At 44.9% G+C, this 25,105-nt stretch overlaps 1 protein-coding gene across 2 annotated transcripts in view; it reads left to right on the forward strand.

The window, feature by feature from the left end:
• The first annotated feature begins 355 nt into the window (after positions 1-355).
• Positions 356-25,105, forward strand: part of ATP6V0A4 (ATPase H+ transporting V0 subunit a4) — a 55,562-nt gene continuing 30,812 nt past the window's right edge. The window contains exons 1-8 of one of the 2 annotated variants that reach the window (XM_054033595.1): positions 356-521; positions 3,180-3,374; positions 6,042-6,120; positions 9,595-9,689; positions 12,510-12,635; positions 13,035-13,129; positions 17,761-17,887; positions 18,618-18,700. In XM_054033595.1, the coding sequence (XP_053889570.1) occupies positions 3,258-3,374; positions 6,042-6,120; positions 9,595-9,689; positions 12,510-12,635; positions 13,035-13,129; positions 17,761-17,887; positions 18,618-18,700 (722 nt within the window). In that variant the 5' untranslated portion in view covers positions 356-521; positions 3,180-3,257. The remainder of the gene's footprint in view (positions 522-3,179; positions 3,375-6,041; positions 6,121-9,594; positions 9,690-12,509; positions 12,636-13,034; positions 13,130-17,760; positions 17,888-18,617; positions 18,701-25,105) is intronic. The other variant, XM_054033605.1, reaches the window with a different exon arrangement.

Here is a 25,105-nt window from a genome sequence, read left to right on the forward strand (position 1 = left end):
CTCTCCTTGTTCCTATTTGATCTCCAGTATTGTATCTTTGCCTTAAAGCTGATAAAAAGAGATGTGTGAGAAACAGCTTGAAAGTTTTCTCTGTTTCCTGGGGATTGCTATTTCTTTAACCAATATTTGAATGAGCTTTCATTGTTTTATACTTCTCAGAGTACAGCACTTTACAAAAGTTCATTTTCGTTTGAGAGCACCTTGGAGGTGCAAGGAGGCATGGCCGATTTTGTTATTAATCACAACACTCTGCATGCTGACAAAACAGCCAACTCTTGTCACAGATCTGACATGAAAAATTTAGAATGAGCCAGACAGCTCCTGGTCCATTTCACTCTGTGATTGTTTTAGGACAAAAAGGTTCTCTTTTCTCTGGTCTAGACCAGTTCAGCCCTTAAAAGAACTAGTTTCTAAAGATATGTTAAAGAAAGAAAAGTTTACTTCCGTCCTTCATTTGCTGCTCAGTCGAGTTGGAAGTAGTTCCAGAATTCTTCAAGCTCCATAAAGAGCAAGTGATCAAGGTAAGAACGGGCATTCATATTACCTAACACGAGAATTCTAGCTAGCTAAGCCAAAATGCAACATTTTCATTGTTGTAGAACTACCATTAGAATTGTTAAGACTTGATCGGCTGTTCTCCTCCCAGCCCCGCTAAGGAAGCAGCCTACATAAAGTTTTTTGGTCATTGACCGGATGACACACATTAATATTCTTTTTAAATCAACAACTAACTCTTACAACTATATCTAAATGTGTGTACATTCTAACTATAACTTAGGAGATCACAAATGGAGTAACTGCGGATGATTGTTTAGCTATCCCTTTGTGAAACTGAAGAATTTTGAGGAAGAGAAAACTGACAGCAACTCAGATTGGGGCTATATTCCATATTAATTAAATAATGACTAAAGTAAATGAGAAACTTCTACTATGCTCATTAGAGCTGGGCAGGAAATAATTTTCCAGTCTGAAATCTTGAAAATTTTCACAAATCAAAAATCTGATTTAAAAAAAAAACCTCACTTTGGATTGGGTCAATCAAAACGTTTCCTTCTGAAAAAATGTTAATTTGAGAACGGATTTCAATCTTGACTTTTTTTAACCTTTAAAGTATATAAATTACCTACAATTTCAAAATGAAAGATGTAAATTTTGGTTCATAAATGTTGAAATGAGCTGTTTCAACAAATTGGAAACTTTTCTTTTCAAATCTTTTCAAATGGGGAGATTTGTTGAAACTGAACAATTTAGGTTTTGATGATTTGTATTTTCTGATGGAAAAAATGTTTTATTGTGAAATTCCCAACCAGCTGTATTGCTCGCATCCTATCTCAGCCATGTGAAACTGACAGACGATATATATATATTTTTAGCAAGTTATTCATTATCAAATGTTTTGTTTTTCTATACCTTAAGCTACTTAGTGAACAGGTACAGTGAGTGATGCAATGAAAGCTCAGAGGAAAAAGGATATGCATTGACTCTCCATACGAATTATTAACTTCATTGGATCTCCATAAATCAGGCCATTTAACACATTTTGTAAAACTCATCTATTATTTTTAGGGTGTTTTTTTAATGTCTTTGGTGCTTTAAATAAGAGGTGATTTGAACACCTGCAGACCTACTAGGAATAAGCATTGCAAGATTGGGTTGAAAAAGAGAGCAGGTTAGCCATGGAAATAATGTATTCAATTGCATGTTTCTTCTGGCCAAGTGATTGCTATGTTTGTGCATTGAAATTAGCTGATTACATGCATGAATGATCAGTGACATGATTATCTGCAGTTTGCATGTGCAGTTACCTAATGTAAATAGTGATAATAGCATGCACAAAGCAAATGAAAAATTGCATATACATTTTGCCTATGTCATCACATGTGCCTTATTTTGAAAATAGGCCCTTTGTGAAAGCAAGCAAGCAAGAAAGAAAGCATTTTATAAAACCAAATATTAGTATGACACATTCTAAGAAATGTTGATTTAAATTTAAATGAAAATAGATTTCCCTTTTATGATGTAAATAGTTCCTTGCTGTGTTTGCAATTGTGTTAGGAGTGAAACTGACAGGAAACAGATCAGTCTCCCTTACCTATCTATATTCAAGATGAGTTTAATGGAACAAGATGTCAGGCCTGTTGGCTCATCACTTTTGTGGACAGTACTGTGAATTTCCGTTTCAGCATCCAAACATGTTAATCACCCACGTTTGGGTGATCTGAAGTGTCCGGATCCTACACTGGGCACAGGGAGAAGAGGAGAGGGCAGGATTCACTCACCTGTTTGATGTAGAAGACCTGCAAGACTCACCTCCTATGACAAGCATGCACCCCTCCACACCCCACAGCTAAATTTCCACCCTGCCATGATGATGACTCTGCAGGAGACATGGCTACTGCCCTCAAGAGAGGAAGAAACACTGTTGTGTTTGTTGTGCTACAGCACTTCTTCCTCCCCTGCAGGTTGTGCTGTGTAGAGAGCCCTCTCCGTGCTGCTCTCCTCCCCAGGCCCACTCCTCACGCAGCTAGCGGGAGGAGGAGAACTGGAGGGACTGTGAGGAGACAGAGGATTAAAGGTGGGAGAGGTGGACCGGGCTCCCTTTCTGGATTCTCTCTCCCTGATTTTCTGTCTGGAGAGTTGTGAGGTGTAAATAGGGAGAAGCAAACTAGATGCCTAAAATTCATCCAGTCTCCCAAATGTGTTAGTAACTCGGACAAAGACCATATATTTTTATATACAGGGGTACTGACCTTTGGCTGCATTCTGCCCCCTTTTACGCCACAGGAGGGCCATGAAAGTGATGGGGGAAGCAGTTGGATCCTCACTATAAAGGGGAGGGGGGTTTCTCCTGCTGTCATAACAGTCCTATACCCCTTGCCCCCAAGCTGAGGGCTGTGTCTGGGTGGGCAGGAGGGTGCATGGCTGAATGGCTCTTTGTTCTGGCTGCAGAATGGCCTGGAGGTAGCTGTGGAAAGCGACTCCAAACAAATTAACTTGATTAAAAAGAATGAATCGCAATTAATTGCAGTTTCTTGCCATTAATCACGATTCATTTTTTTTAATCATTTGACAGCCCTAATTTTTACCGAAGGTGCAGATCGTTTTCTGGGTGCCCAGCAATTAGCTTTCATTGTATTGGCTTAATAAGCCAGCATTTATACAGCCCTTTACATTTTAAGGTTTCTCACAAGGCAAACGAGGCAGCGCCACCACCTTAATTCTCCCATCAACACTGGTGCAGAACGAGAGCGAGCGAGATGGCGTCGATGTTCCGGAGCGAGGAGATGTGTCTGACGCAGCTGTTTCTCCAGGTGGAGGCTGCCTATTGCTGCGTTGCAGAGCTTGGCGAGCTGGGCCTGGTCCAGTTCAGAGATGTAAGTAGTTACGAGAGGCTCTCGGGTAGGAATGTTGGGATATCGGCTATTAAAGGGCCACTATAAATGTGGTTGGGTCCTAAAAGATGGACCTGCTGGGACAGTGGATTAATCTGGAAGGCAGGGGCACTGCAACAATTTGTATAGTGGGGGTGCTGAGAATCAAACCGTAAACCCCGTCTATAATGGAAACCACTTCAAGCCAGGGGGTGCGGCAGACCCCCCTGCATCTCTAGTTCCAGCACGTATGCTGGAAGGGCTTGGTATAAAGACTGTAAATACCTGCCTTGCTCTAGAAAGGAAGGATGGCCTTGGGGTTAAGGCAGTGGACTGGGAGATGTGGGTTCAATTCCCAGCTCTGCCATAGACTGCCTGCAGGACTTTGGGCCAGTTACTTATTTTCACTGCACCTCAGTTCCCCATCTGTAAAATGGGGATAAAAATATTTCCATTTGTCTGTCTTGTCTATTTAGATTGTCAACTTGTGGAGGCAGAGACAGTCTGTCTATATACAGAGCACATTGAGAATCTGATCTTACTTGGACCTCTAGGCACTACTCGAATACAAATACAGTAAAACCTCAGAGTTACAAACACCTCGGGAATAGAGATTGTTCGTAACTCTGAACAAAACATTGTGGTTTTTCTTTCAAAAGTTTACACCTCAACATTGACTTAATTCAGCTTTGAAACTTTACTGTGCAAAAGAAAAATACTGCTTTTCCCTTTTTTTTAGTAGTTTACATTTAACATAGTACTGTATTGTATTTGCCTTTTTCTTTTTTTTTTTTTGGTCTCTGCTGCTGCCTGATTGCTTACTCCGGTTCCAAATGAGCTGTGTGGTTGACTGGTCAGTTCATAACTTTGGTGTTTGTAACTCTGAGGTTCTGCTATAACAATAATTACTCTGAGTTTACTGTTACACATAATACTCTTCCTTTCATTGACTTTCCAGTTGGAACCCATGTCATGGCAGGACAATCGTTTGATCGGATTACCTGAACAGTGTCACTGTCTGAAAATTGAAAGCAAAGGTTTATTTAAATGTCTGTTTAAGGCCAGATACAGTATGGTAAACAGCCACAGTCTGAACTATCTACAGTAAAGGGGGTTTCTTCTGAGAGAATTATAGTATCTTGTAAGGGGAGGCATTTGGAACTGCTGGAGTCCAAGGGTGTCTACTACCCTTCAATGCAGTCTGTGGCCACCCTCGCCCATAACTTAAAATGGAGATACGATCCATAGAGATTACATCCAAAGAGCTCTATCATAACCAGAGCAGAGACATCTTGGCTCCAGATAGAGCATTGCTTGCTGGGAATTGTAGTCTCTATAGTAAAGATGAGCAATGCAATATCTCCATGTGATGCCAATTATGCGTGATTGAAGTATATGCCCAGTGTGGTGCTTCTGCAAAAATCTAAACCCATCAAGGAAGATGCTGCTCCTCCAGTTCATCAGCTAAATCTGAGCCTGATGCCAGAAGTTAGATTCAGCTAAGAAAATCTGAACCATTTCTCTGCATGCCAATTAGGCATCATTTGCATATCCTTAAAGTCAATCCCTCTCACCCACCTAAATCACATGGTTACCCCTGGTGGTTTTCCAAAATGGGTATCTACAAGAACATTGTTATAGGAGAGCAAAAACTGCAGCATGAGATTTATCTGTACAAGGAAGAGACTATGAAGCATTTATACATGCTTGAAACAGATTTATTGGTACCTGCCAGTAGTGAATGGCATAGCGACTGAAATCTCCTTGGTGAATTAGCAGACCAAAAGGGTCTGCTATGGGACATGGAAAATTCATGAGTATTTTTTCTGCAGTGGTGCTGTTGGTAGCAATGGTGGAAACTGTACTGCAGACAGGGGGCAGTGGTTAATGTCTTCCACCGGTGGAGCTGCATCAGTGCAGATAAATATTTAGTAATTTGCTTAGTGTAAACAAGATATATGGAATGTGCCTCACAAAATTACACCCCAAATAGTTTCACCTGTGACATTGGCATGTACATCCTCAAACAGAGGTTTGGTTATTTAAAGAAATGAGAGGAAAGAGGATTCAGAGTTTTGTTCAGGAAAATAGCAAGTCTTCCATTGCTAGGACACCAGTTCATACCTAAGTGAGGTCAGCAGTGGTGGAGAATAATTGTCTGATGCCTGTTCAGTGGCACTGGTGACACGAGATCAGGGATCTTGATTCAATTCCTCAGCGGCAAGTGGCCCATTGCACTGTAGGGAAGAACTCTCCTTTGTCAGGATAATGGGCAGGCTGTCTTGAGTGAATCATTGGCTGAATTCTGTGGTCCCTGTTATGCAGGATGTCAGACCAGATGGTCCCAATAGTACCTTCTGGCCTTAAAATCTATAAAATCCAGGAAGTCTTTTCTACGCCAGCTCAGACCTTTGACAGCCAGCGAAGCCATGACTGAATGCGCCAAGGATACCAGTCAAGGTTGAAGCACAGTGATTGTCTGAAGAAGTTTTGTATTCCCATTGTTTGTGTGGTGCCTGTTGTGTGGCTAGGAGGCTACAAGGTTCAGTAATATGCAAAGGCAGCATCTTTCACCAATGCTAATATACAGTTAAACTAAAAGTCACCCAATTGGCAATCTACATTCAACCCCTGGTTTGTTTGGTTTTTTGTTTGTTTTTTAATTTCTAGTTGAATGTGAATGTGAACAGCTTCCAGAGAAAGTTTGTAAATGAAGTCAGAAGATGTGAATCCTTGGAGAGGATCCTCCGTAAGTAGATGTTTGTACAACGCTACCGGCTCTAGAACAATCGTAATCTAGTATTTCAAAAAACAAAGTGTTCTAGCTAGCAAAATTGAATGGAATTTGTTCTAAAGATGGCAAAGATTTCATCAGAAAGTCTTTGTAGTTTTCATCTGAAGGCATTGATGTATTTGCATGCACCAATTAAGTGCCACTATACTACTGGCGGGGGGATGGCGACGGGAGTGTATATATCACATCTATTTTGCATATGGGTAAAGTCAGGAGAAGAGAGGTTAAGTGTCCTGCATAAAATCACATAACAAGTGGGCTGGAAATGGAACCCGGGGTCCTGATTCCTAGTCCTGTGTTCTAACCATTAGACCATACTTCCTGCAGCAAAGCACATCGTCCCAGCAAGAGATTTCTTTAAAAAGCCGGCAGGCAACAAAAATGTTTTTTTTTAAGCTGTTTTTTCTTAAAGTCATCATTTTTATGGGGCTTGCTAGGAAATGGTATTGATTGAAGTGTCCATAGGATCCTTAAAATTTCTACTTTTCTATGGTGTGAGGGGGAAATAATGACACTCACTTAGCATTTATAGTGCTAATCACCCATTGATCCCCACACACCTTGCAAAGGTGGGTAAGCACTATTCTCCACATTTTACAGGTGTCTATATTGAGGGCCAGAGAGGTTAAATTTCATGTCCAGTGTCTCACAGTGGGTCAGTGGCACAGCTGGGGATAGACCATAGGTCTCCTACCTTCCAGCCTGCAGCCATATCCCTTTTGCAAGAGGGCCCTGGATACTTAAGACAAGTGCTGCTTGCTGGGGATTAGGAGAGTGAAAGCTGCTGTTGGCTGGGGATAGTTTTTCAGTTGGTGTTAGTTGTAAGTGGGGCACATGGACAGGGACAGTATAGGAACGTGTGTTAGGGCTTGCTGTTCCTTTGAGCTATTTAAGTCAGCGGAACTGAAGGCATTCAGCACATTGCAGGGTCCGGATTTTGAAGGGCGTGCAAACAAAAAGTCAGTGGCTAAGAATATAGGGCTAGATTCACAAAAAGACATAGGTACCCTAACTGCTATTTTAGGTGCCTAAATCCCAGAATCAGGCCCCACGAGGATTCACAAATCCCCGGTCAGCTGCCACTGAACGCTGCAGGCAACGAAACTCATTTGGTGCCTACATTTTTGCATTAGGAGTTATCTCTGCCCCTGTGTTTCTGTCTCTGAGCACGCACACTGCTGTCTCGCTCTAGACATCCAGATGCCCAAGCCCCAGTGTGATGCGTGAACTGGGGGAAGATCAGCCTTCCTTCACCCAACTCACCTGTGGGGCCCAATCTGGTAAGCAGGCCCAGAGCTCACCTACCAGACTTGGCCCCTGCTGGTGAGCTCTCACAAAACAACTGGAGGGGTTGGGAGGAGGAGCTCCCTCATAACTTTTAGCCCAGTGGCTAGGTTGGTCACCTGGAATGCGGGAGACCCCTGGTTCAAGTCTCGCTCCAGCTGAAAGGAGTTGGTATTTGAACAGGGATCTGCCATCTTTCAGGTGAGTGCTCTAACCGCTGGGCTATGGGATAGTTTGATATGGGGGTCCCTCCATTTCTCCTGTTGAAGCTGTTCCACTTGCCCCCTAGCACCAACAGAGAATTCCAAGAGAGGGTGTCACCTCCCTCCAGCTTGGATTTAGGTGGTGAACTCCCTGAGAGGGGTGGGGCAAGGACACACCCCTTGCTTTGGCATCTCCCATTGGCTAGCTCAGGCGAGGAGCTGCCTAGCATGCCAGCTTTTGTGAATCCCATTCTCAGGTGCCTGTCTCATTCCTTGTCCAGGAGCACGGGCACCAAACCCAGGCTTTGTGATATCAAAGCGAGGAGGTGCAAGGTTCAAGGTGTCTAAATAAATCTATTGTATGAAATGAAACACAGGAAAAATGTAGGCTGGATAGCAGGGAACATTTGCTACAAGTGGGATCTAGTCTATTGCAGTATATTCTCCTGACATACTCCTGGGGGAATTCTGCATTACTACACATGCACATAATTAATGAGCCCTGCAGATTTCTAATTTTTTGTGCAGAAAAAAGCTTCTGCCAAAATGTTGTTGCAGTTCCACCTTTTGCACACCAGAGGGCGCTGTGGCAATAGAGCAAAGCTGAAGCTCCCCAGCATTGTGGGAAGGAGAGAGAGAGCTGCCTTCTTCACAGAGGGCTAGGTCAGGAGACAGGCTATGGGGAGACAGACAGCGCGGGGTGCTGGGGGGGTCAGATAGGGGTTCATAAGGGCTAGTGGGGGAGGACAGACTGGGACAGGGGCTGAATGGGAGTGGAGGTGCAGGGCCACATGGGGACAGGGGGAGGGAGTGCAGAGCTACATAGGGACACGGGAGTGGCTGGGTGGGGGCACAGAAACGCATGGGGACAGGAGGTGCAGAGCTACATAGGGACAGGGGGTGGCTCGGTGGAGGCACAGAGACACATGGGGACGGGGGGGGGTACAGGGAGACATAAGGACAGGGGAGTGGCTGAGTGAGGGCACAGAGACACATGAGGTCGGGCAGATATGCCTGACTGAATGGGAGAGGCTAGGGGTCAGGCAGGGTCTGCATGGGGGAAGCTCCCTAACAATCCTCCCCCCCTCCAAAAAAAAAAACCTTGTTCCATACTTTTCCCACCCATACACAACAACCCTACAAGTTCACACCCAGGCTCCTTCCCAGCAATGTACTTCCTCTCCCTCAGTGTCTCCGTTACCTCTGACTCCCCCAAGCCTTTGCACTTCTTCTGAGGGGTGCGGGAAATATGGTTCTGTACTGTAGTTTAAATGAATTATTACTCAGAATTCTGTATTAATATGCCTAGTAAGGAATCTATTTGCCAAAAACCATTTCCTTAATCTTTTTTGTGGTCTGTATTGTTACAGACTTACTTGCTGATAGGTATTTTGAAATAAATGACCAAAAATAATTGAAACGGGTGTGATTATGTTGTGTTATTTTGACAAATAAAATATGCAGAATTTTGTGGAAATTTGAAATATTGTACGCAGAATTTTAATTTTTTGGTGCAGAATTCCACCAGGAGTACTGAGGGAGGTTGGAGTAGCCTCACCCCTTGAGGATTTGAAACTGTTCTGGAGAAGCCTCTGGATACTATATTGTAAGGAACAGCAGGCTGGAGAGCAGGCACAATGAACTAATGATCATTTTCCACTGCCGTGTCTATGATTAGGTTAGCTTCGTACTACAGTCACGATTCCCAGGTGTACTCAATTATCTCCTCTGGAGAAGGAGCAGCTTCCTTGCTGCTGAGGGAAGCTCCAGGGAGCCAGATTCTTGGGTGTCGAAGAGTTCCACAAATATTTGGTGAATCTCCTAGAATAAGTGTCAAATGACATTTGAATACTGTGATCATATGTCATGTCACATTCGGGTCACCACCGCAGGCCCTGTCAGTGACCCCCAGGGAAAGCCTAACAGTGCCTTTTCCGTGCAGGCTTTCTGGAAAGTGAAATGGAAAATGAGATTGTGATCTTCAAACCTGAAAAGTATCCTGAGACCCCCCTGCCTCGAGAAATGATTGATTTGGAGGTACAAAATTCTACCCTGCCTCGGGGACATATGGAAAAAGATTGGGCAGGGGAGGCGTGAAATTACATATAAACCCACATATTTAACATATCAGGAAAACCATGTGGGTCCCAGAAGTGGAGGAAAGTGACTCACCAGTGGCAAATTCTCATGAAAAAACAATGAGGAGTAGTTGTGGCACCTTAGAGACTGACAAATTTATTTGGGCATAAGCTTTCGTGCACTAAAACCCACTTCATCGGATGCATGCAATTGAAAAAAACAGTAGGCAAGTATATATACACAGTACGTGAAAAGATAGGAGTGTACCGTATTGTGTACAGTAACGCCTCACTTAACGTTGTAGTTATGTTCCTGAAAAATGCGAAATGACGTTAAGCGAATCCAATTTCCGCATAAGAATTAATGTAAATAGCGGGGCTTAGGTTCCAGGGAAATTTTCTTTGCCAGACAAAAGACAATATTATATATATATATATATATATACACACACACACAAACAGTATAAGTTTTAAACAAACAATACTGTACACAAAAATGATGATTTTGAAGCTTGGTTGAGATGGTGAAATCAGAAGGTGGAAGAGGGTGGGTTATTTCCCAGGGAATGCCTTACTGCTAAATGATGAACTAGCAATTGGCTGAGCCCTCAAGGGTTAACCTGTTGTTGTTAATGTAGCCTCACACTCTACAAGGCAACACGAATGGAGGGAGGGGAGACAGCCTGGCAGACAGAGACACACACCATGTGTGTGTGAGAGAGATGCACATTGCCCCTTTAAGTACGCTGACCCCACTCTAAGTACATTGCCTTTTTAAATAGACCAGCAAGTTGAGAGGGCAGCTGCTGCCAGGAAGCTCCCTCCGTCCTGAGCCCTGTCATGTGTGTCCCCTGCCCCCGCTCTATGGAAGATGGGGTAAGTGGGGTGCAGGAGCAGGGGGGAGGGGGACACCCTGGCATTAGCCCTCCTATTTTCCCCCTGTACAGCAAGCAGGAGTCTCCCGGGAGTAGCTCCAAGGCAGAGGGCAGGAGCAGCACAGGGCAGTGGGGGGAGGGACAGCTGAACTGCCGGCAATTGGTAGCCTGCTGGGCGGCTGCCTCACAGAGGACTTAGGGAAACGGGGAGCCGATGCGGGGGCTGCCGGTCCACCCTGGTTCCAAGCCCCCACCAGCTAGCTGCAACGGGCTGCTTTTCCTGCAAGCAGTGGACAAAGCAAGCAGCTGTCAAATGAGCATTGCGTAACTTTAAACGAGCATGTTCCCTAATTGATCAGCAACATAATAACAAAACTACGTTAACTGGGACGACTTTAAGTGAGGAGTTACTGTATATATACACCTGCCTACTGTTTTTTTTTCCACTCCATGCATCTGATGAAGTGGGTTTTAGCCCACGAAAGCTTATGCCCAAATAAATTTGTTAGTCTCTAAGGTGCCACAAGTACTCCTCGTTTTTGCTGATACAAACTAACCCGGCTACCACTCTGAAAATGCTCATGGGTTAGCCATGTTATTCTGTAGTTGTGGCACAACCCTGTGTAGTAGATTAATAATACTGTATTTATATATCACTTCCCAGACACAGATTGGAGTGCTTTAGTACAAAGGGGAGTTTGCATAATGATCCCCATTGTTACAGGGGGGAAACTTAGGAACAGAGAGGTTAAATAACTTGCTCTCTCACATACCCAGTTAGCGGCAGAAAATCAGACTCCTGACTTCCAGTCATGTATTTTCTCCACAGAGTTGATCAGAGACAGAATTTATTTATTCCAAGCCTCCTGGTGTACTGGAAGGGTCTTCTGAGGTTTAATCCACGTGCTCTTCTTTTTTAAAATGTTTTGTGTCTATAGACTTCCCCTTTTATACCATTTGTTCCCTACTCTGTTTTGACTGCCAGCTAGGTTAGTAGAAGCTTTTACCAGAACACCAGGGCTGCTTGCACTGACATGAAACCTGGTGCTGTAACCACTACATTCAGGGCTGGATTATTTCTTCTTGAAGAGCTGACAGATAGGTTGAAACATCTGACTGTTTTAGCACATTGACTACAGCTGGGATTTTCAAAGATCCTAAGGGAGGCAGGCAGTTCTTTTAGACCCCTTTGAAAATCCCAGCAAAGGCCTATTCATGACCTATTCCCAGTCATGAAAACCCCCATGGTTTCATAGCAAAGAATAGCCTTTTGCCATGTTACTTTTGTCTGTGGAGATTAGCAATGATGATTGGAGGAAACCTGATATGTTGAGCATTGGTAAATGGGTACCTCAAAGATTTAGATCCTATTCTGCAAGGGTGCCATGAGCCCTCTATCCCCATTGAAGTCTGTTGTGAAATCTGGGAGTTGAGGCTGTTCTGAACCTCGGAGCTTGTATTCAGCACCTTGCTGGTTTGGGCTATGATGTGTCCTAAAAGAATCCGTTGACTCAAAAGCACAGAATTTGTCTGCTCTTAGTCCAACTGGAAATGAAGTTTACAAACTGATTGGTTTTAATCAAGATTGACCGTCACTGTTCGTCTGAGACGAGACCATGATCTATCTTCACGTAGAATGATGGTCTGCTGGCTTGCCTAATTTAGTGCCTAAATATAACTTTGAGTCACTGCATGTAACAGAGAGGGTGGCAGGGGGAAGGTCAAAGGTTTGATAGCTGTGTACATATACCTAAACAGACGATGCATATTTTAAAATGTTCATTGCACAATCATACGTGTCTGCCCATATTATTTTACAGTCCTTTTGACAGGGATGTGGCAGCCTGTAAAAGGATAACTGGGCCTGTCTTGCATCTTTCCTGTTTTGTTTTGGTTGTAAACAGACAGTTTTGGAGAAACTGGAGCGTGAGCTGCAGGAAGCCAATCAGAACCAGCAAACCTTGAAACAGAATTTTCTAGAACTGACTGAACTAAAACATCTCCTGAAGAAAACTCAGGACTTCTTTGAGGTGAGAGTTCTTCAGATGTGTTACTATCTGTCCACTTTGTCCTTCTTTCTTTTTCGCAGAGGGGTTGATAAATTTTTAAGTTGTTTATGCTTTTGGCTTTATTTTTGAGGGGGGTTAAAAAGACTCCAGATTTTCTTTATTGCAGATTTGAGGTCAAATTTTCCAAAATGCCTTGGTGAACCTAAGGCTCATTGGGTCTCAGGCTTCTCAGTGCCTAAATCTCATGGGCCCCTAAGTCACTTAGACACTTGAAAATTTGACACTTGGTCTAGCTCTCCGTAGAAAACTGTCTTCAGACAAACAATAGCAACAGTAAAGATGTCACAACAGTTAAACCTATTGGAATATGTTAGTGTTTTTAAAATAATTTCAAAAGAAAATGATGATTTCTGCTTTCAGACAGAAACCAATCTACCAGATGATTTCTTCAACGAAGACACTTCTGGTCTGTTGGAATTAAGAAGTACTCCGGCTGCAGTGGCTGCAAAGTTGGGGTCAGTGTGGCTATAGACTTATAGCTTTAATAAGGCCAGTGCAAATATACCCTTCCCTTTTACTTCCACCAGCATTAATAAGCTGGTTTCAGCACCGTGACCCAGTCTTAGGCTACGTCTATAAATCGATCTCTCGGGGATCGAATTATCACGTCTCGTCGGGACGCGACATTCGATCCCCGAATCAACGCTTGTACTCCACCAGGGGAGGTGGGAGTAAACGCCGTCGACGGAGCCGCGGAGGTCGATTTGCCGCCGTCCTCACAGCGGGGTAAGTCGGCTCCGATACGTCAAATTCAGCTACGCTATTCGCGTAGCTGAATTTGCGTATCTTAAATCGACCCCCCCACCCCCAGTGAGGACGTAGCCTTAGAGGTTTGCTGAATTCAGTTCCTATCTTCAAATAGATTAGTACAGGCTGCTTTTCAGTCTCTTAATTGTAACTCATTGATTAAAATGAAAGCAACATTAGTGTTTTGAAGGAGACAATAGATGATTAAAAAACTGATCTTTATGGCTCAGAGTATTGCTAAATGGGATGGACAGCCTTTCAGCTCCAGGTCACTGGTTCAAATGTGCCTAGTGACTGAAAATCACTGCCAGCTGTTGAGTGGCCTCTGGGAAACTTAGTGAGGAAAGTGGAGGGGAGCATATATTCTGACAAGTGAAGTGTTAAAGTGCAATTAGGCAGGCCAAAAAAGAATTTGAAGAGCTACTATCAAAAGACACAAAAAGGAATAGCAAAATTTATTTTAAATACGTCAGAAGCAGGTAGCCCACAAAACAATCAGTGGGGTCACTGAACTATCAAGGTGCTAAAAGAGCACTCAAGAAAGTCAAGGCCATTGTGGAGAAGCTAAATGAATTCTTTACATCAGTCTTTACTGCGGGGGATGTGAAGGAGATTCCCGCACCTGAGCCATTCTTTATATGAGACACATTTGCGGAACTGTCTCAGATTAAGGAGTTATTAGAGGAGCTTTTGGAACAAATTGATAAATTAAACAGTAATAAGTCACCAGGACCAGATGGTATTCACCCAAGAATTCTGAAGGAACTAAATATTAAATTGCAGAATGTCTAACTGTGGTATGTAACCTATCATTTAAATCAGCTTCTGTACCAGATGACTGAAGGATAGCTAATGTAACACCGATTTTTAAAAAGGCTCCAGAGGTGATCCCAGTAATTACAGGCCAGTAAGTCTAACTCCAATACAGGTAGATTGGTTGAAACTATAGTAAAGAACAGAATTATCAGACACATAGATGAACATGATATATTAGGGAAGAGTCCAATACGGCTTTTGTAAAGGGAAATCATGTCTCACCAATCTATTAGAATTTTTTGAGGTCAACAAGCATGTGGACAAGGCTGATCCAGTGGATATAGTGTACTTGGACTTCGAGAAAACATTTGATAAGGTCCCTCACCAAAGGCTCTTAAGGAAACTAAGTAGTCATGTGATAAGAGGGAAGGTCTTCTCATGGATCAATAACTGGTTAAAAGATAGGAAACAAAGGGTAGGAATACATGGTCAGTTTTCACAGAGGAAAAAGGTAAATAGTGGGGCCTCTCAAGGATCTGTACTGGGACTAGTGCTGTTCAACATATTCATAAATGTTCTGGAAAAAGGGGTAAACAATGAAGTGGCAAAGTTTACAGACAATACAAAATTATTCAAGATAGTTAAGTCTAAAGCAGACTGCAAAGAGTTACAAAGGGATCTTACAAAACTGGATGACTGGACAACAAAATGGCAGATGAAATTCAATGTTAATAATGCAAGTAATGCACACTGATAATGCACACATAATCCAACTATACGGACATAATGATGGGATCTACATTAGCTGTTACCACTCAAGAAAGAGATCTTGGAGTCATTGTGGATAGTTCTCTGAAAATATCTGCTCAATATGCAGCGGAAGTCAAAAAAGCGAACAGAATGTTAGGAACCATTAGGAAAGGGATAGATAAGACAGAAAATAGCATAATGCCACTCTGTAAATCCATGGTATGCCCATACCTTGAATAATGACTTCACTTCTGGTTGCCCCATCTCCAAAAAAATATATTAGAATTGGAAAAGGTACAGAGTAGGGCAACAAAAATTATTAAGGGTATGGAACAGTTTCTGTATGAGGAGAGATTAATAAGAATAGGACTGTTCATCTTAAAAAAGTGACAACTAAGGGGGGATATGATAGAGGTCTATAAAATCATGACTGGTGTGGAGAAAGTAAATAAGGAAATGTTATTTACTCCTTCTCGTAACACAAGAACCATGGGTCTCCCAATGAAATAATAGCCAGCAGGTTTAAAACAAACAAAAGGAAGTATTTCTTCACACAACGCACACTCAACCTTTGGAACTCGTTGCCAGGGGATATTGTGAAGACCAAAAGTATAACTGGGTTCCAAAAACAATTAGATAAGTCATGGAGGATAGGTCCATCAATGGCTATTGGCCAAAATGGTCAGGGATGTAACCCCATACTCCGGGTGTCCCAAAACCTCCAACTGCCAAAAGCTGGAACTGGACAACAGGGGATGGATCTACAATAAATTGCTCTGTTCTGTTCATTCCTTCCTCCCGAGTCCCGCTGCCCGGGGGTGAGAACAGCCAGCCACCGCCTGGCCCCGCGGGCCGCCCCCCTCCTCGCCCTACCACCCGACTGAGTCCTGCCTGCTCGGGGCCAGGCCGGACTGTTACTCACCCTGGCCCCACGCTTCCCCTGCGTCTCCCGGGCCTCCCTCCAGCACTTGCGGAGGAAGGGTTTTTTTTTTTGGCCCCCCCCCGCCCCGCCCCCCTCCCCCCCCCCGCATTCCTTCCAAATATCGGGACCGTCCCGATATTTCCTTGTTTGTCCCGCGTCCCGACCGACATGCGGTCGGGACACTGGACAAACAAGGAAATGCCCCGGAGCCTAGAGCCCGGAAGTGCTCGCACCCCCCCCCCCCGCCCCGACTCCGCCCCCTCCTCCCCCGATTGGCTCCCTCCCCGAATCCCCGCCTCTTCCCCGGGCTCACCATTCCCCCTCCCTCCGCAAGTGCTGGAGGGAGGCCCGGGAGACTCAGGGGAAGCGCGGGGCCGGGGTGAGTAACAGTCCGGCCTGGTCCCTTGCAGGCAGGACTCAGTTGGTTTGGTAGGGCGAGGAGGGGGGCGGCCCGCGGGGCCAGGCGGCGGCTGTTCTCCCCCCCGGGCAGCGGGACTCGGGAGCAGCCGCTGCTGTAGCTCCCACTGCTGCGGGGGAGGAAGCGGCCATGGCGCTCCGCGGCTGCGGCGCCTCCGAACCCCCCGAGCCGGGGCCTGCTGCGGGGACCCAGCAGCGCGCACGCTGGGCCCAGCCCCTGGCCAGTCGCGTCTGGGCTGCTGCCCAGCTGGTGCTATCGTGCGGCGGCCCCGGGGTGGAGGCATCGGCCGCCCAGCCCCGTTCGTTCCCCTGTGGGACGGGGGGGCTGGGGCCGGCTGCCCCCACTCCAGGGCCGCCGCGGGATAGCACCAGCTGGGCAGCAGCCCAGACGCAACTGGCCAGGGGCTGGGCACAGCGTACGCGCTGCTGGGTCCCTGCAGCAGGCCCCGACTCGGGGGGTTCGGGGGCGCCAGAGCCGCAGCCGCCGAGCGCCATGGCCGCTTCCTCCCCCGCGGCAGTGGGAGCTGCAGCAGCGGCTGCTCCCGAGTCCCGCTGCCCAGGGGTGAGAACAGCCAGCCACCGCCTGGCCCCGCGGGCTGCCCCCCTCCTCTCCCTACCACCCGACTGAGTCCTGCCTGCTCGGGGCCAGGCCGGACTGTTACTCACCCTGGCCCCGCGCTTCCCCTGCGTCTCCCGGGCCTCCCTCCAGCACTTGCGGAGGAAGGGTTTTTTTTTTTTGGCCCCGCCCCCCGCCCCGCCCCCCCTCCCCCCCCCCGCGTCCCGATATTTGTCTTGGGTGATCTGGTCACCCTACTTTGCAGCAATGTTGACCAAGACAAGTCACGTTCAGCACTGTGCAGCTAGTCATGGTTAAATCCCCATACAGTGGTGTTTTGTAAAGTAGGCAGTTCCTTAGTGGCCCTCATGATAGCAAGATTGCCTTGGGTCAGGGCTTAGTTACTCCAGCCTTGGGCTAGATTAAGACGGCGAGAAAGCCGGGAAACTGAACTCTGCTCTAAACCTTTGACCTCGTCAGGTTGAGGGCGAGGTACATTGGTCGGTCAATGTGATGAAACTCACATGCCCTGCCTGTGCTGTACTGGCTGTGTGTATAGAGAGTATGTCAGTTTCCAGTGCGGTCAGCCATGTGCCTTTCACCATCACTATATCCGCTTCACATATTTAAGAAGAGAATGAACCTTTTTCTCTCCCTCCCTCCCCAGTCATGAAACAGACAGGTGGGCTTATGCCCCCCTAAAAAGTTAGAGAAAAGTGAATAGATTAAGAAGTAAGATCTGTGCTTGAACTTCTCTTAATATAGAGGCCTCAACTAACTACAGCCACACCTGTAGCCAGGGTCCCAGGTCGGATTTGAATATAAATACAGTCTAACATAGACTATGGAGCCTTAATGATTATACAACCCAGTGTGGTACATGTTCAAAAATATTGAAAATATGCCTGCCATTTATCTGCCTTGTTAACACTGCCTAGATTCACAGCAGGGGTGATAAAAAGGGAAAGGATGGTGCCTTTTGAGCGTTTACTGTGGAGAGCCTGCAGGGGAAACATCTATTTGAGGTACACTGAAATGGACACCGCCCTGGAGGACCCTATTACGGTAGGTATACTCCTGCTTCACCTCTTCCCACTTTATATGCGCGCTCACGCACACCTTTAGAGAAACCCAAACTACTGCCATGATAACCCTCTGCCACTCTACTGTATCTGCCACCTTAGTTAAAACTGGGGTTCAAAGAGACTAATCCATATAGTAAGAGACATGCTGGACAAGTATGGGGCTGGGAGGCCCTCTTTAAAACACAACAGATCTTTGTTTTCCCCATTCTCAGTTGTTATGATCACTGTTGCCCATTTGGCCTGAGCAGTTTGCCAATAATCAGGGCCTTGTAGGGCTGTTTTCAATAGGATGAGGACTCATTGTCAGGTACATTCTTGGTGTATTCTTGTTTATTTACGAAAGTGTACACAAAGTTCTGTGTCCCTGAACACAGTAGAAACAAACAACAGTTTTCTTGCTCAGAAATTTCCAAGTCTGTCCCTCCAGCAAGCTCTGTGCCCAAGAAGCCCTGTTCTTTGCTTCCTCTGAGGGTTACACTTATGACTCCTGCTGGCCTTCTGTCTCCAGTATACACAGCCTGCAACAGATATTCTAGCCCTTGTGTTTGCAGCCAGGGGAAACCCTCTGAACAGCATTTTGTGTTCTAATTATTGTTCCTGGAAAACTATTAAAAAAATGCTCTTGAAAGAGTGACTAAAAATCTTCCCTTTTCAGAACTGTGCTGTATTTTGTTATGAGCATTTTAAAATCTGCTTGCATTGCTTTTCAGAAGGAACAGATGAAAAAGAATGTGTTCATTATCTTCTATCAAGGAGAGCAGCTCAACCAAAAAATCAAGAAGATTTGTGATGGGTAAGGCAGGCTGTTGAGAAAGTAGCAATGACTCTTTCGGGGGTGTTTACTTGGCAGGATTGGCTAAAGGAGACTGGGAGTAGAGATTATTTCTCAACACTCCGCTGTCAGCTCTATCAATTTGCTCCATCCTGCTTTTCAATTCTGCTGTGTCTAATAATAAAAATATATGTCACTTTGGCATTTTAAAATTAAGGCCCTCAGTTTTCCAAAGTGACTAGAGATTTCAGGAGCCTCAATTTCTAGCTTTCTAAGAGGATACCTTAATGGGCCTGGATTTCAGAAGGTCTCAGCACCCATGCTATGAAAATCAGGCCCTTATTAGGGTGTCAGAAGATGGGAACTCCAAAACTGGGGATCCCTAAAATCTCTAGTCATGTTTGAAAATTTAGGACAAATTTTATTAAGCTTCTGTTTAAAGGATCTGGGGCTATATTTTTAATAAACATTTCTATACTCAATTAACTGCTGGCCTCTGTGCTAGTCTCTTGAACTGGTGTCGAAAGGAAACAGCAAAGAATACAAATTAAAATCTTAAACATTCTGTCTCATTCCCAGTTAAGCAAACTTTAAAAAAAACTAATCAGGTCTGAATACTGTGTTACTGTTTTATAGCTCTCAGTACTGATGGGCTTTGTATTGTGTAAGTCAGATTTGATTAACGGTCACTGAATCCGTTTTCATACCTAACCCCCCGCTCGGCATAGTTAGCCGAAGTCTTAAGGCTGGCAGATTTTTGCACGGATGACTCCAAGAAAGAACCCTATGTGAGAACCAGAACTGACCATACCTGACGCAGCCATCTGGTGGGTGGGTCTTTTCCTTGGTCCCTAGGCTCAGTCAGGACTGGATTGGGAAGGGGAATTTTTCCAGCAAAGGTCTTTGACTGTGGCGCTCCAGCTTGACCTTTAAGATCTGCTCCTGCATAATTGAAATCCATGGGAGTTTTGCCCTTCACTTCAATGGGAGCGGGATCAGTCCCTTACTGGCTGCCTTTACAACATGCTGCAATAAGCAACAACAAACATTTCTCATGTACGTAACATGGCAATGACTATGCCTGAAGGCTTGTCTATGCCTGGGCTCTCACCGGTGCTGCTGCCCAACCCATTGTAGAACCAGCGGGAATTTTTCAGAAAACAATTTTAGTAGATATAAGAACCATCATCATTTCGGTTGTCAGTGCGGATTGAACTCAGGTCCCCAGAGCTAAAAGCGTGAACCTCTGCCCCTTGAATAAAAGGGCTGCAGCTGGGAGCCTAAGGGAGTTAGGTACTCAAATCCTATTGGAATTCAAAGGGAGTTAGGCACCAACACCTATACCCTCTACCTGAGAGCTGAAGCAGACTCCTCCTTTGTGGGAAGCAGACACTGAGCAGTGGCTCTGTGGACATGCCTGTGGGTTCTCCTAATCCTGGTTAATTTAAAAGTAGAAATGAAGTTGGTGGTGCTATTGTAGTCCCTAAAAAGCATTTGCTCACATCAGAAACCCAACATCATCAGTGCACAATTAAGCACAACCATTAACGGTTAATATTCTGCAGAAATCCTGGATTGGAATAGCAGGACTTTTACAGGTCAGAATAAGCTTTGATTGGGGGAATAGTATATGGAATGCTTGCACATCCCTCACTTGCAATATGCTTGGCTCTGACTGATAAGATTAGTCTGCCAATTTCATGAGCATTAATCCCATGCACAATTTTTTTAAAGAGACGGAGGGGTTGGAGTGAGGAGATTTTTCCCTTTCTCTTAAGCTGGTAGCTGCCTAGATGCTAATGTGAATGCTAAAATGGGTTTATCAGTGTAAGGGTTCCCTGCTGAATTCTCCTTCAACTTTCATAGATGTCTGTCATTACAGCAAAGGCGATATTTAATATGCAAAGGGGCTGTTAAACGATCAAAGTAGCATTGCTGTGATAATGTGCAAAATGTAGGAACTCTACAGCACGGTGGAATAAGCTTTCAAGTTTGATTAAAAATACCAATTAAAAGATGGGCTAAGAGCTCTGAAGCATAAGAAGCTGGAGATAATTAAGCAGGGCTAGTAACCCTGGGATTCTTTTGCAGGATGGTTTGTGGTTAGAGATCCTGTTCAGAGTGGGAGGCTAGGTAAAGATATATTGTTGTGATTATAGAGCAGTGGTTCTCAAACTTTTGTACTGGTGACCCCTTTCACATAGCAAGTCTCTGAGTGTGACCCCTCCCCCCCAATAATTAAAAACATGTTTTTATATATTTAACACCATTATAAATGCTGGAGGCAAAGCAGGGTTTGGGGTGGAGACTGACAGCTTGCAAACCCCCATGTAATAAACTTGCGACCCCCTGAGGGGTCCCAACCCCCAGTTTGAGAACCCCTGTTGTACAGGGCTCAAATACACTGCTGTGTGTTTTGTTAAATTTGCCACTGTTCTTCCTCATGTATGGGCTAGAACTGATTCTGGGAAACATACTATGACATGCCTTGAGACCATGATGTAACACGCATTTCTAAATGTCACGTGCTGTCTTTTAAAATGATCAATGGAATGGTCATTGATACACCAGCTGATAATCTGACCACGTATCTTTGTGTAAAAAAAGAAGCATTCTCTTCTAGGCGTTCTTTTTCAACTGTTTGATTCATGGCGCCATAGCTCAATACAACCTTTGTGACATCCCCTGAAATGACAGTGATGGCATGAGCACTAGACATTATGCCATCACTGCATGAATCAAACAGCTAATGACTGAGAAATCTGTGTATAGGTAGAAGCTATCATGTTACCTGACACTCATTTATTTTAAAAAAAGAACAGGAGTACTTGTGGCACCTTAGAGACTAACAAATTTATTAGAGCATAAGCTTTCGTGGACTACAGCCCACTTCTTCGGATGCATATAGAATGGAACATATAATGAGGAGATATATATACACACATACAGAGAGCATAAACAGGTGGGAGTTGTCTTACTAACTCTGAGAGGCCAATTAATTAAGAGAAAAAGAAAAAAAACTTTTGAAGTGATAATCAAGCTAGCCGAGTACAGACAGTGTGATAAGAAGTGTGAGAGTACTTACAAGGGGAGATAGTCAACGTTTGTAATGGCTCAGCCATTCCCAGTCCTTATTCAAACCGGAGTTGATTGTGTCTAGTTTGCATATCAATTCTAGCTCTGCAGTCTCTCTTTGGAGTCTGTTTTTGAAGTTTTTCTGTTGTAATATAGCCACCCGCAGGTCTGTCACTGAATGACCAGACAGGTTAAAGTGTTCTCCCACTGGTTTTTGAGTATTTTGATTCCTGATGTCAGATTTGTGTCCATTAATTCTTTTGCGTAGAGACTGTCCGGTTTGGCCAATGTACATGGCAGAGGGGCATTGCTGGCACATGATGGCATAGATCACATTGGTAGATGTGCAGGTGAACGAGCCCCTGATGGTATGGCCGATGTGATTAGGTCCTATGATGATGTCACTTGAATAGATATGTGGACAGAGTTGGCATCGGGGTTTGTTACAAGGATAGGTTCCTGGGTTAGTGGTTTTGTTCAGTGATGTGTGGTTGCTGGTGAGTATTTGCTTTAGGTTGGGGGGTTGTCTGTAAGCGAGGACAGGTCTGTCTCCCAAGATCTGTGAGAGTAAAGGATCATCTTTCAGGATAGGTTGTAGATCTCTGATGATGCGCTGGAGAGGTTTTAGTTGGGGGCTGAAGGTGACAGCTAGTGGTGTTCTGTTATTTTCTTTGTTGGGCCTGTCTTGTAGGAGGTGACTTCTGGGTACTCGTCTGGCTCTGTCAATCTGTTTTTTCACTTCAGCAGGTGGGTATTGTAGTTTTAAGAATGCTTGATAGAGATCTTGTAGGTGCTTGTCTCTATCCGAGGGATTGGAGCAAATGCGGTTATATCTTAGAGCTTGGCTGTAGACAATGGATCGTGTGGTGTGTCCTGGATGGAAGCCTGATAGAAGCAAGGTACCAAGCAAGAAGATGGTTAACTTGCAGGGATTTCCCTGCAGTGATGTCACACATTTAAACTATCTCCTTCAATGAGTCCTTCCTTGAGGGATCTCGCGCGGTCGGGATCCGGCTCCTCCGCGGCGGCGGGGGTAGTAGCATTCCCGGGACGGTCTCTCCTCGCCAGCGGCTTCTCCTCCCCGCCGGGCTTCCTAGACTCGCCGGCCCTCAGCGCTCGTGGCCGCCGCGGCCCCGTCCCGCCTCCCCGACGCTCTCGGCTCAGTAATGGCGGCCGCTGAGCCTCCCCGGCTCTCGCTTCGCTGACGGAGTCTCTCTCTCCCCCTAACTTTACCTCAGCAGCTTCCCTGCCGCCGCGCGACTCCGCGCTCCCGAGGCCCGGCCGGCTGCGCGTGCGCGGGAAGAACCTCTTCTGCTCCCGCGAATTCCCTGGGAAGCTGGGCGGAAGCGCGGAGCCATTACAAACGTTGACTATCTCCCCTTGTAAGTACTCTCACACTTCTTATCACACTGTCTGTACTCGGCTAGCTTGATTATCACTTCAAAAGTTTTTTTTCTTTTTCTCTTAATTAATTGGCCTCTCAGAGTTAGTAAGACAACTCCCACCTGTTTATGCTCTCTGTATGTGTGTATATATATCTCCTCATTATATGTTCCATTCTATATGCATCCGAAGAAGTGGGCTGTAGTCCACGAAAGCTTATGCTCTAATAAATTTGTTAGTCTCTAAGGTGCCACAAGTACTCCTGTTCTTCTTTTTGCGGATACAGACTAACACGGCTGTTACTCTGAAACTTGTCATTTATTTTATGTAGTTAAAAATGTTATCCACTGCGAGAGCCTCGTGAGATGTGTGTCTTGTTTTGTGAGGGTCCCAGTGAACAGGCCAGAAAACCTGTCAGTACACTACATGAGTGTAACACAAACTACAGCCTGCTCTATGTGTAATTTTTGTATTGGTATAACTGTTGGTGTGATTTTTTTTTTTAAACTGCTATCATTATACCAGTACAACCCCCTACTGTGGTTAGTTATTCTGGAATAAAGGTGTTTTATGCCAATATCGCTTATTCCCCTTCCTGTACAGGAATAAAGCCAAGTCTACACTTTGCGCTACAGTGACACAGCTGCAGCCTAGCACTATAATGTAGACCATTCCTACATCAATGGAAGGAGTTTTTCAGTCTTTGTAGGTAATCTATCTCCCTGAGTTGCAGTAGGTAGGTTGATGGAAGAATTCTTCAGTCTACCTGGCTGCGTCTACACCTGGGGTTAGGTCGGCTTAACTGCAGCGCTCGGGGGCTTTTCACACCCTTGTGCAATGTAGCTAGTTCAGTCTAAGTGTAGACCAGGCCTCAATTATATTGGTATAAGCACATTCACACTGGTATGGCTGAATCCAGATTAGGGGAGGTGTAGACTTTTGTGTGTGGACAAGGCCTTAGTAATGCAGACCGTGCATTAACTGTAACTATCCCTGTACAGGTTTCAGAGTAGCAGCCATGTTAGTCTGTATCCGCAAAAAGAACAGGAGTACTTGTGGCACCTTAGAGACTAACATATTTATTAGAGCATAAGCTTTCGTGGGCTACAGCCCACTTCTTTGGATGCATATAGAGTGGAACATATATTGAGGAGATATATATACACACATACAGAGAGCATGAACAGGTGGGAGTTGTCTTACCAACTCTGAGAGGCCAATTAAGTAAGAGAAAATTTTTTTTTGAAGTGATAATCAAGCTAGCCCAGTACAGACAGTTTGATAAGAAGTGTGAGAATACTTACAAGGGGAGATAGATTCAATGTTTGTAATGGCTCAGCCATTCCCAGTCCTTATTCAATCCTGAGTTGATTGTATCTAGTTTGCATATCAATTCCAGCTCAGCAGTCTCTCGTTGGAGCCTGTTTTTGAAGTTTTTCTGTTGTAAGATAGCCACCCGCAGGTCTGTCATTGAATGGCCAGACAGGTTAAAGTGTTCCCACTGGTTTTTGAGTATTATGATTCCTGATGTCAGATTTGTGTCCATTAATTCTTTTGCGTAGAGACTGTCCGGTTTGGCCAATGTACATGGCAGAGGGACATTGCTGGCACATGATGGCATATATCACATTGGTAGATGTGCAGGTGAACGAGCCCCTGATGGTATGGCTGATGATGTCACTTGAATAGATATGTGGACAGAGTTGGCATCGGGCTTTGTTACAAGGATAGGTTCCTGGGTCAGTGTTTTTGTTCAGTGATGTGTGGTTGCTGGTGAGTATTTGCTTTAGGTTGGGGGGTTGTCTGTAAGCGAGGACAGGTCTGTCTCCCAAGATCTGTGAGAGTAAAGGATCATCTTTCAGGATAGGTTGTAGATCTCTGATGATGCACTGGAGAGGTTTTAGTTGGGGGCTGAAGGTGTTTTTTCACTTCAGCAGCTGGGTATTGTAGTTTTAAGAATGCTGGGCT

The sequence above is a fragment of the Malaclemys terrapin genome, chromosome 1 (genome assembly GCF_027887155.1).
Source record: "Malaclemys terrapin pileata isolate rMalTer1 chromosome 1, rMalTer1.hap1, whole genome shotgun sequence".
Lineage (NCBI taxonomy): Eukaryota > Metazoa > Chordata > Testudines > Emydidae > Malaclemys > Malaclemys terrapin.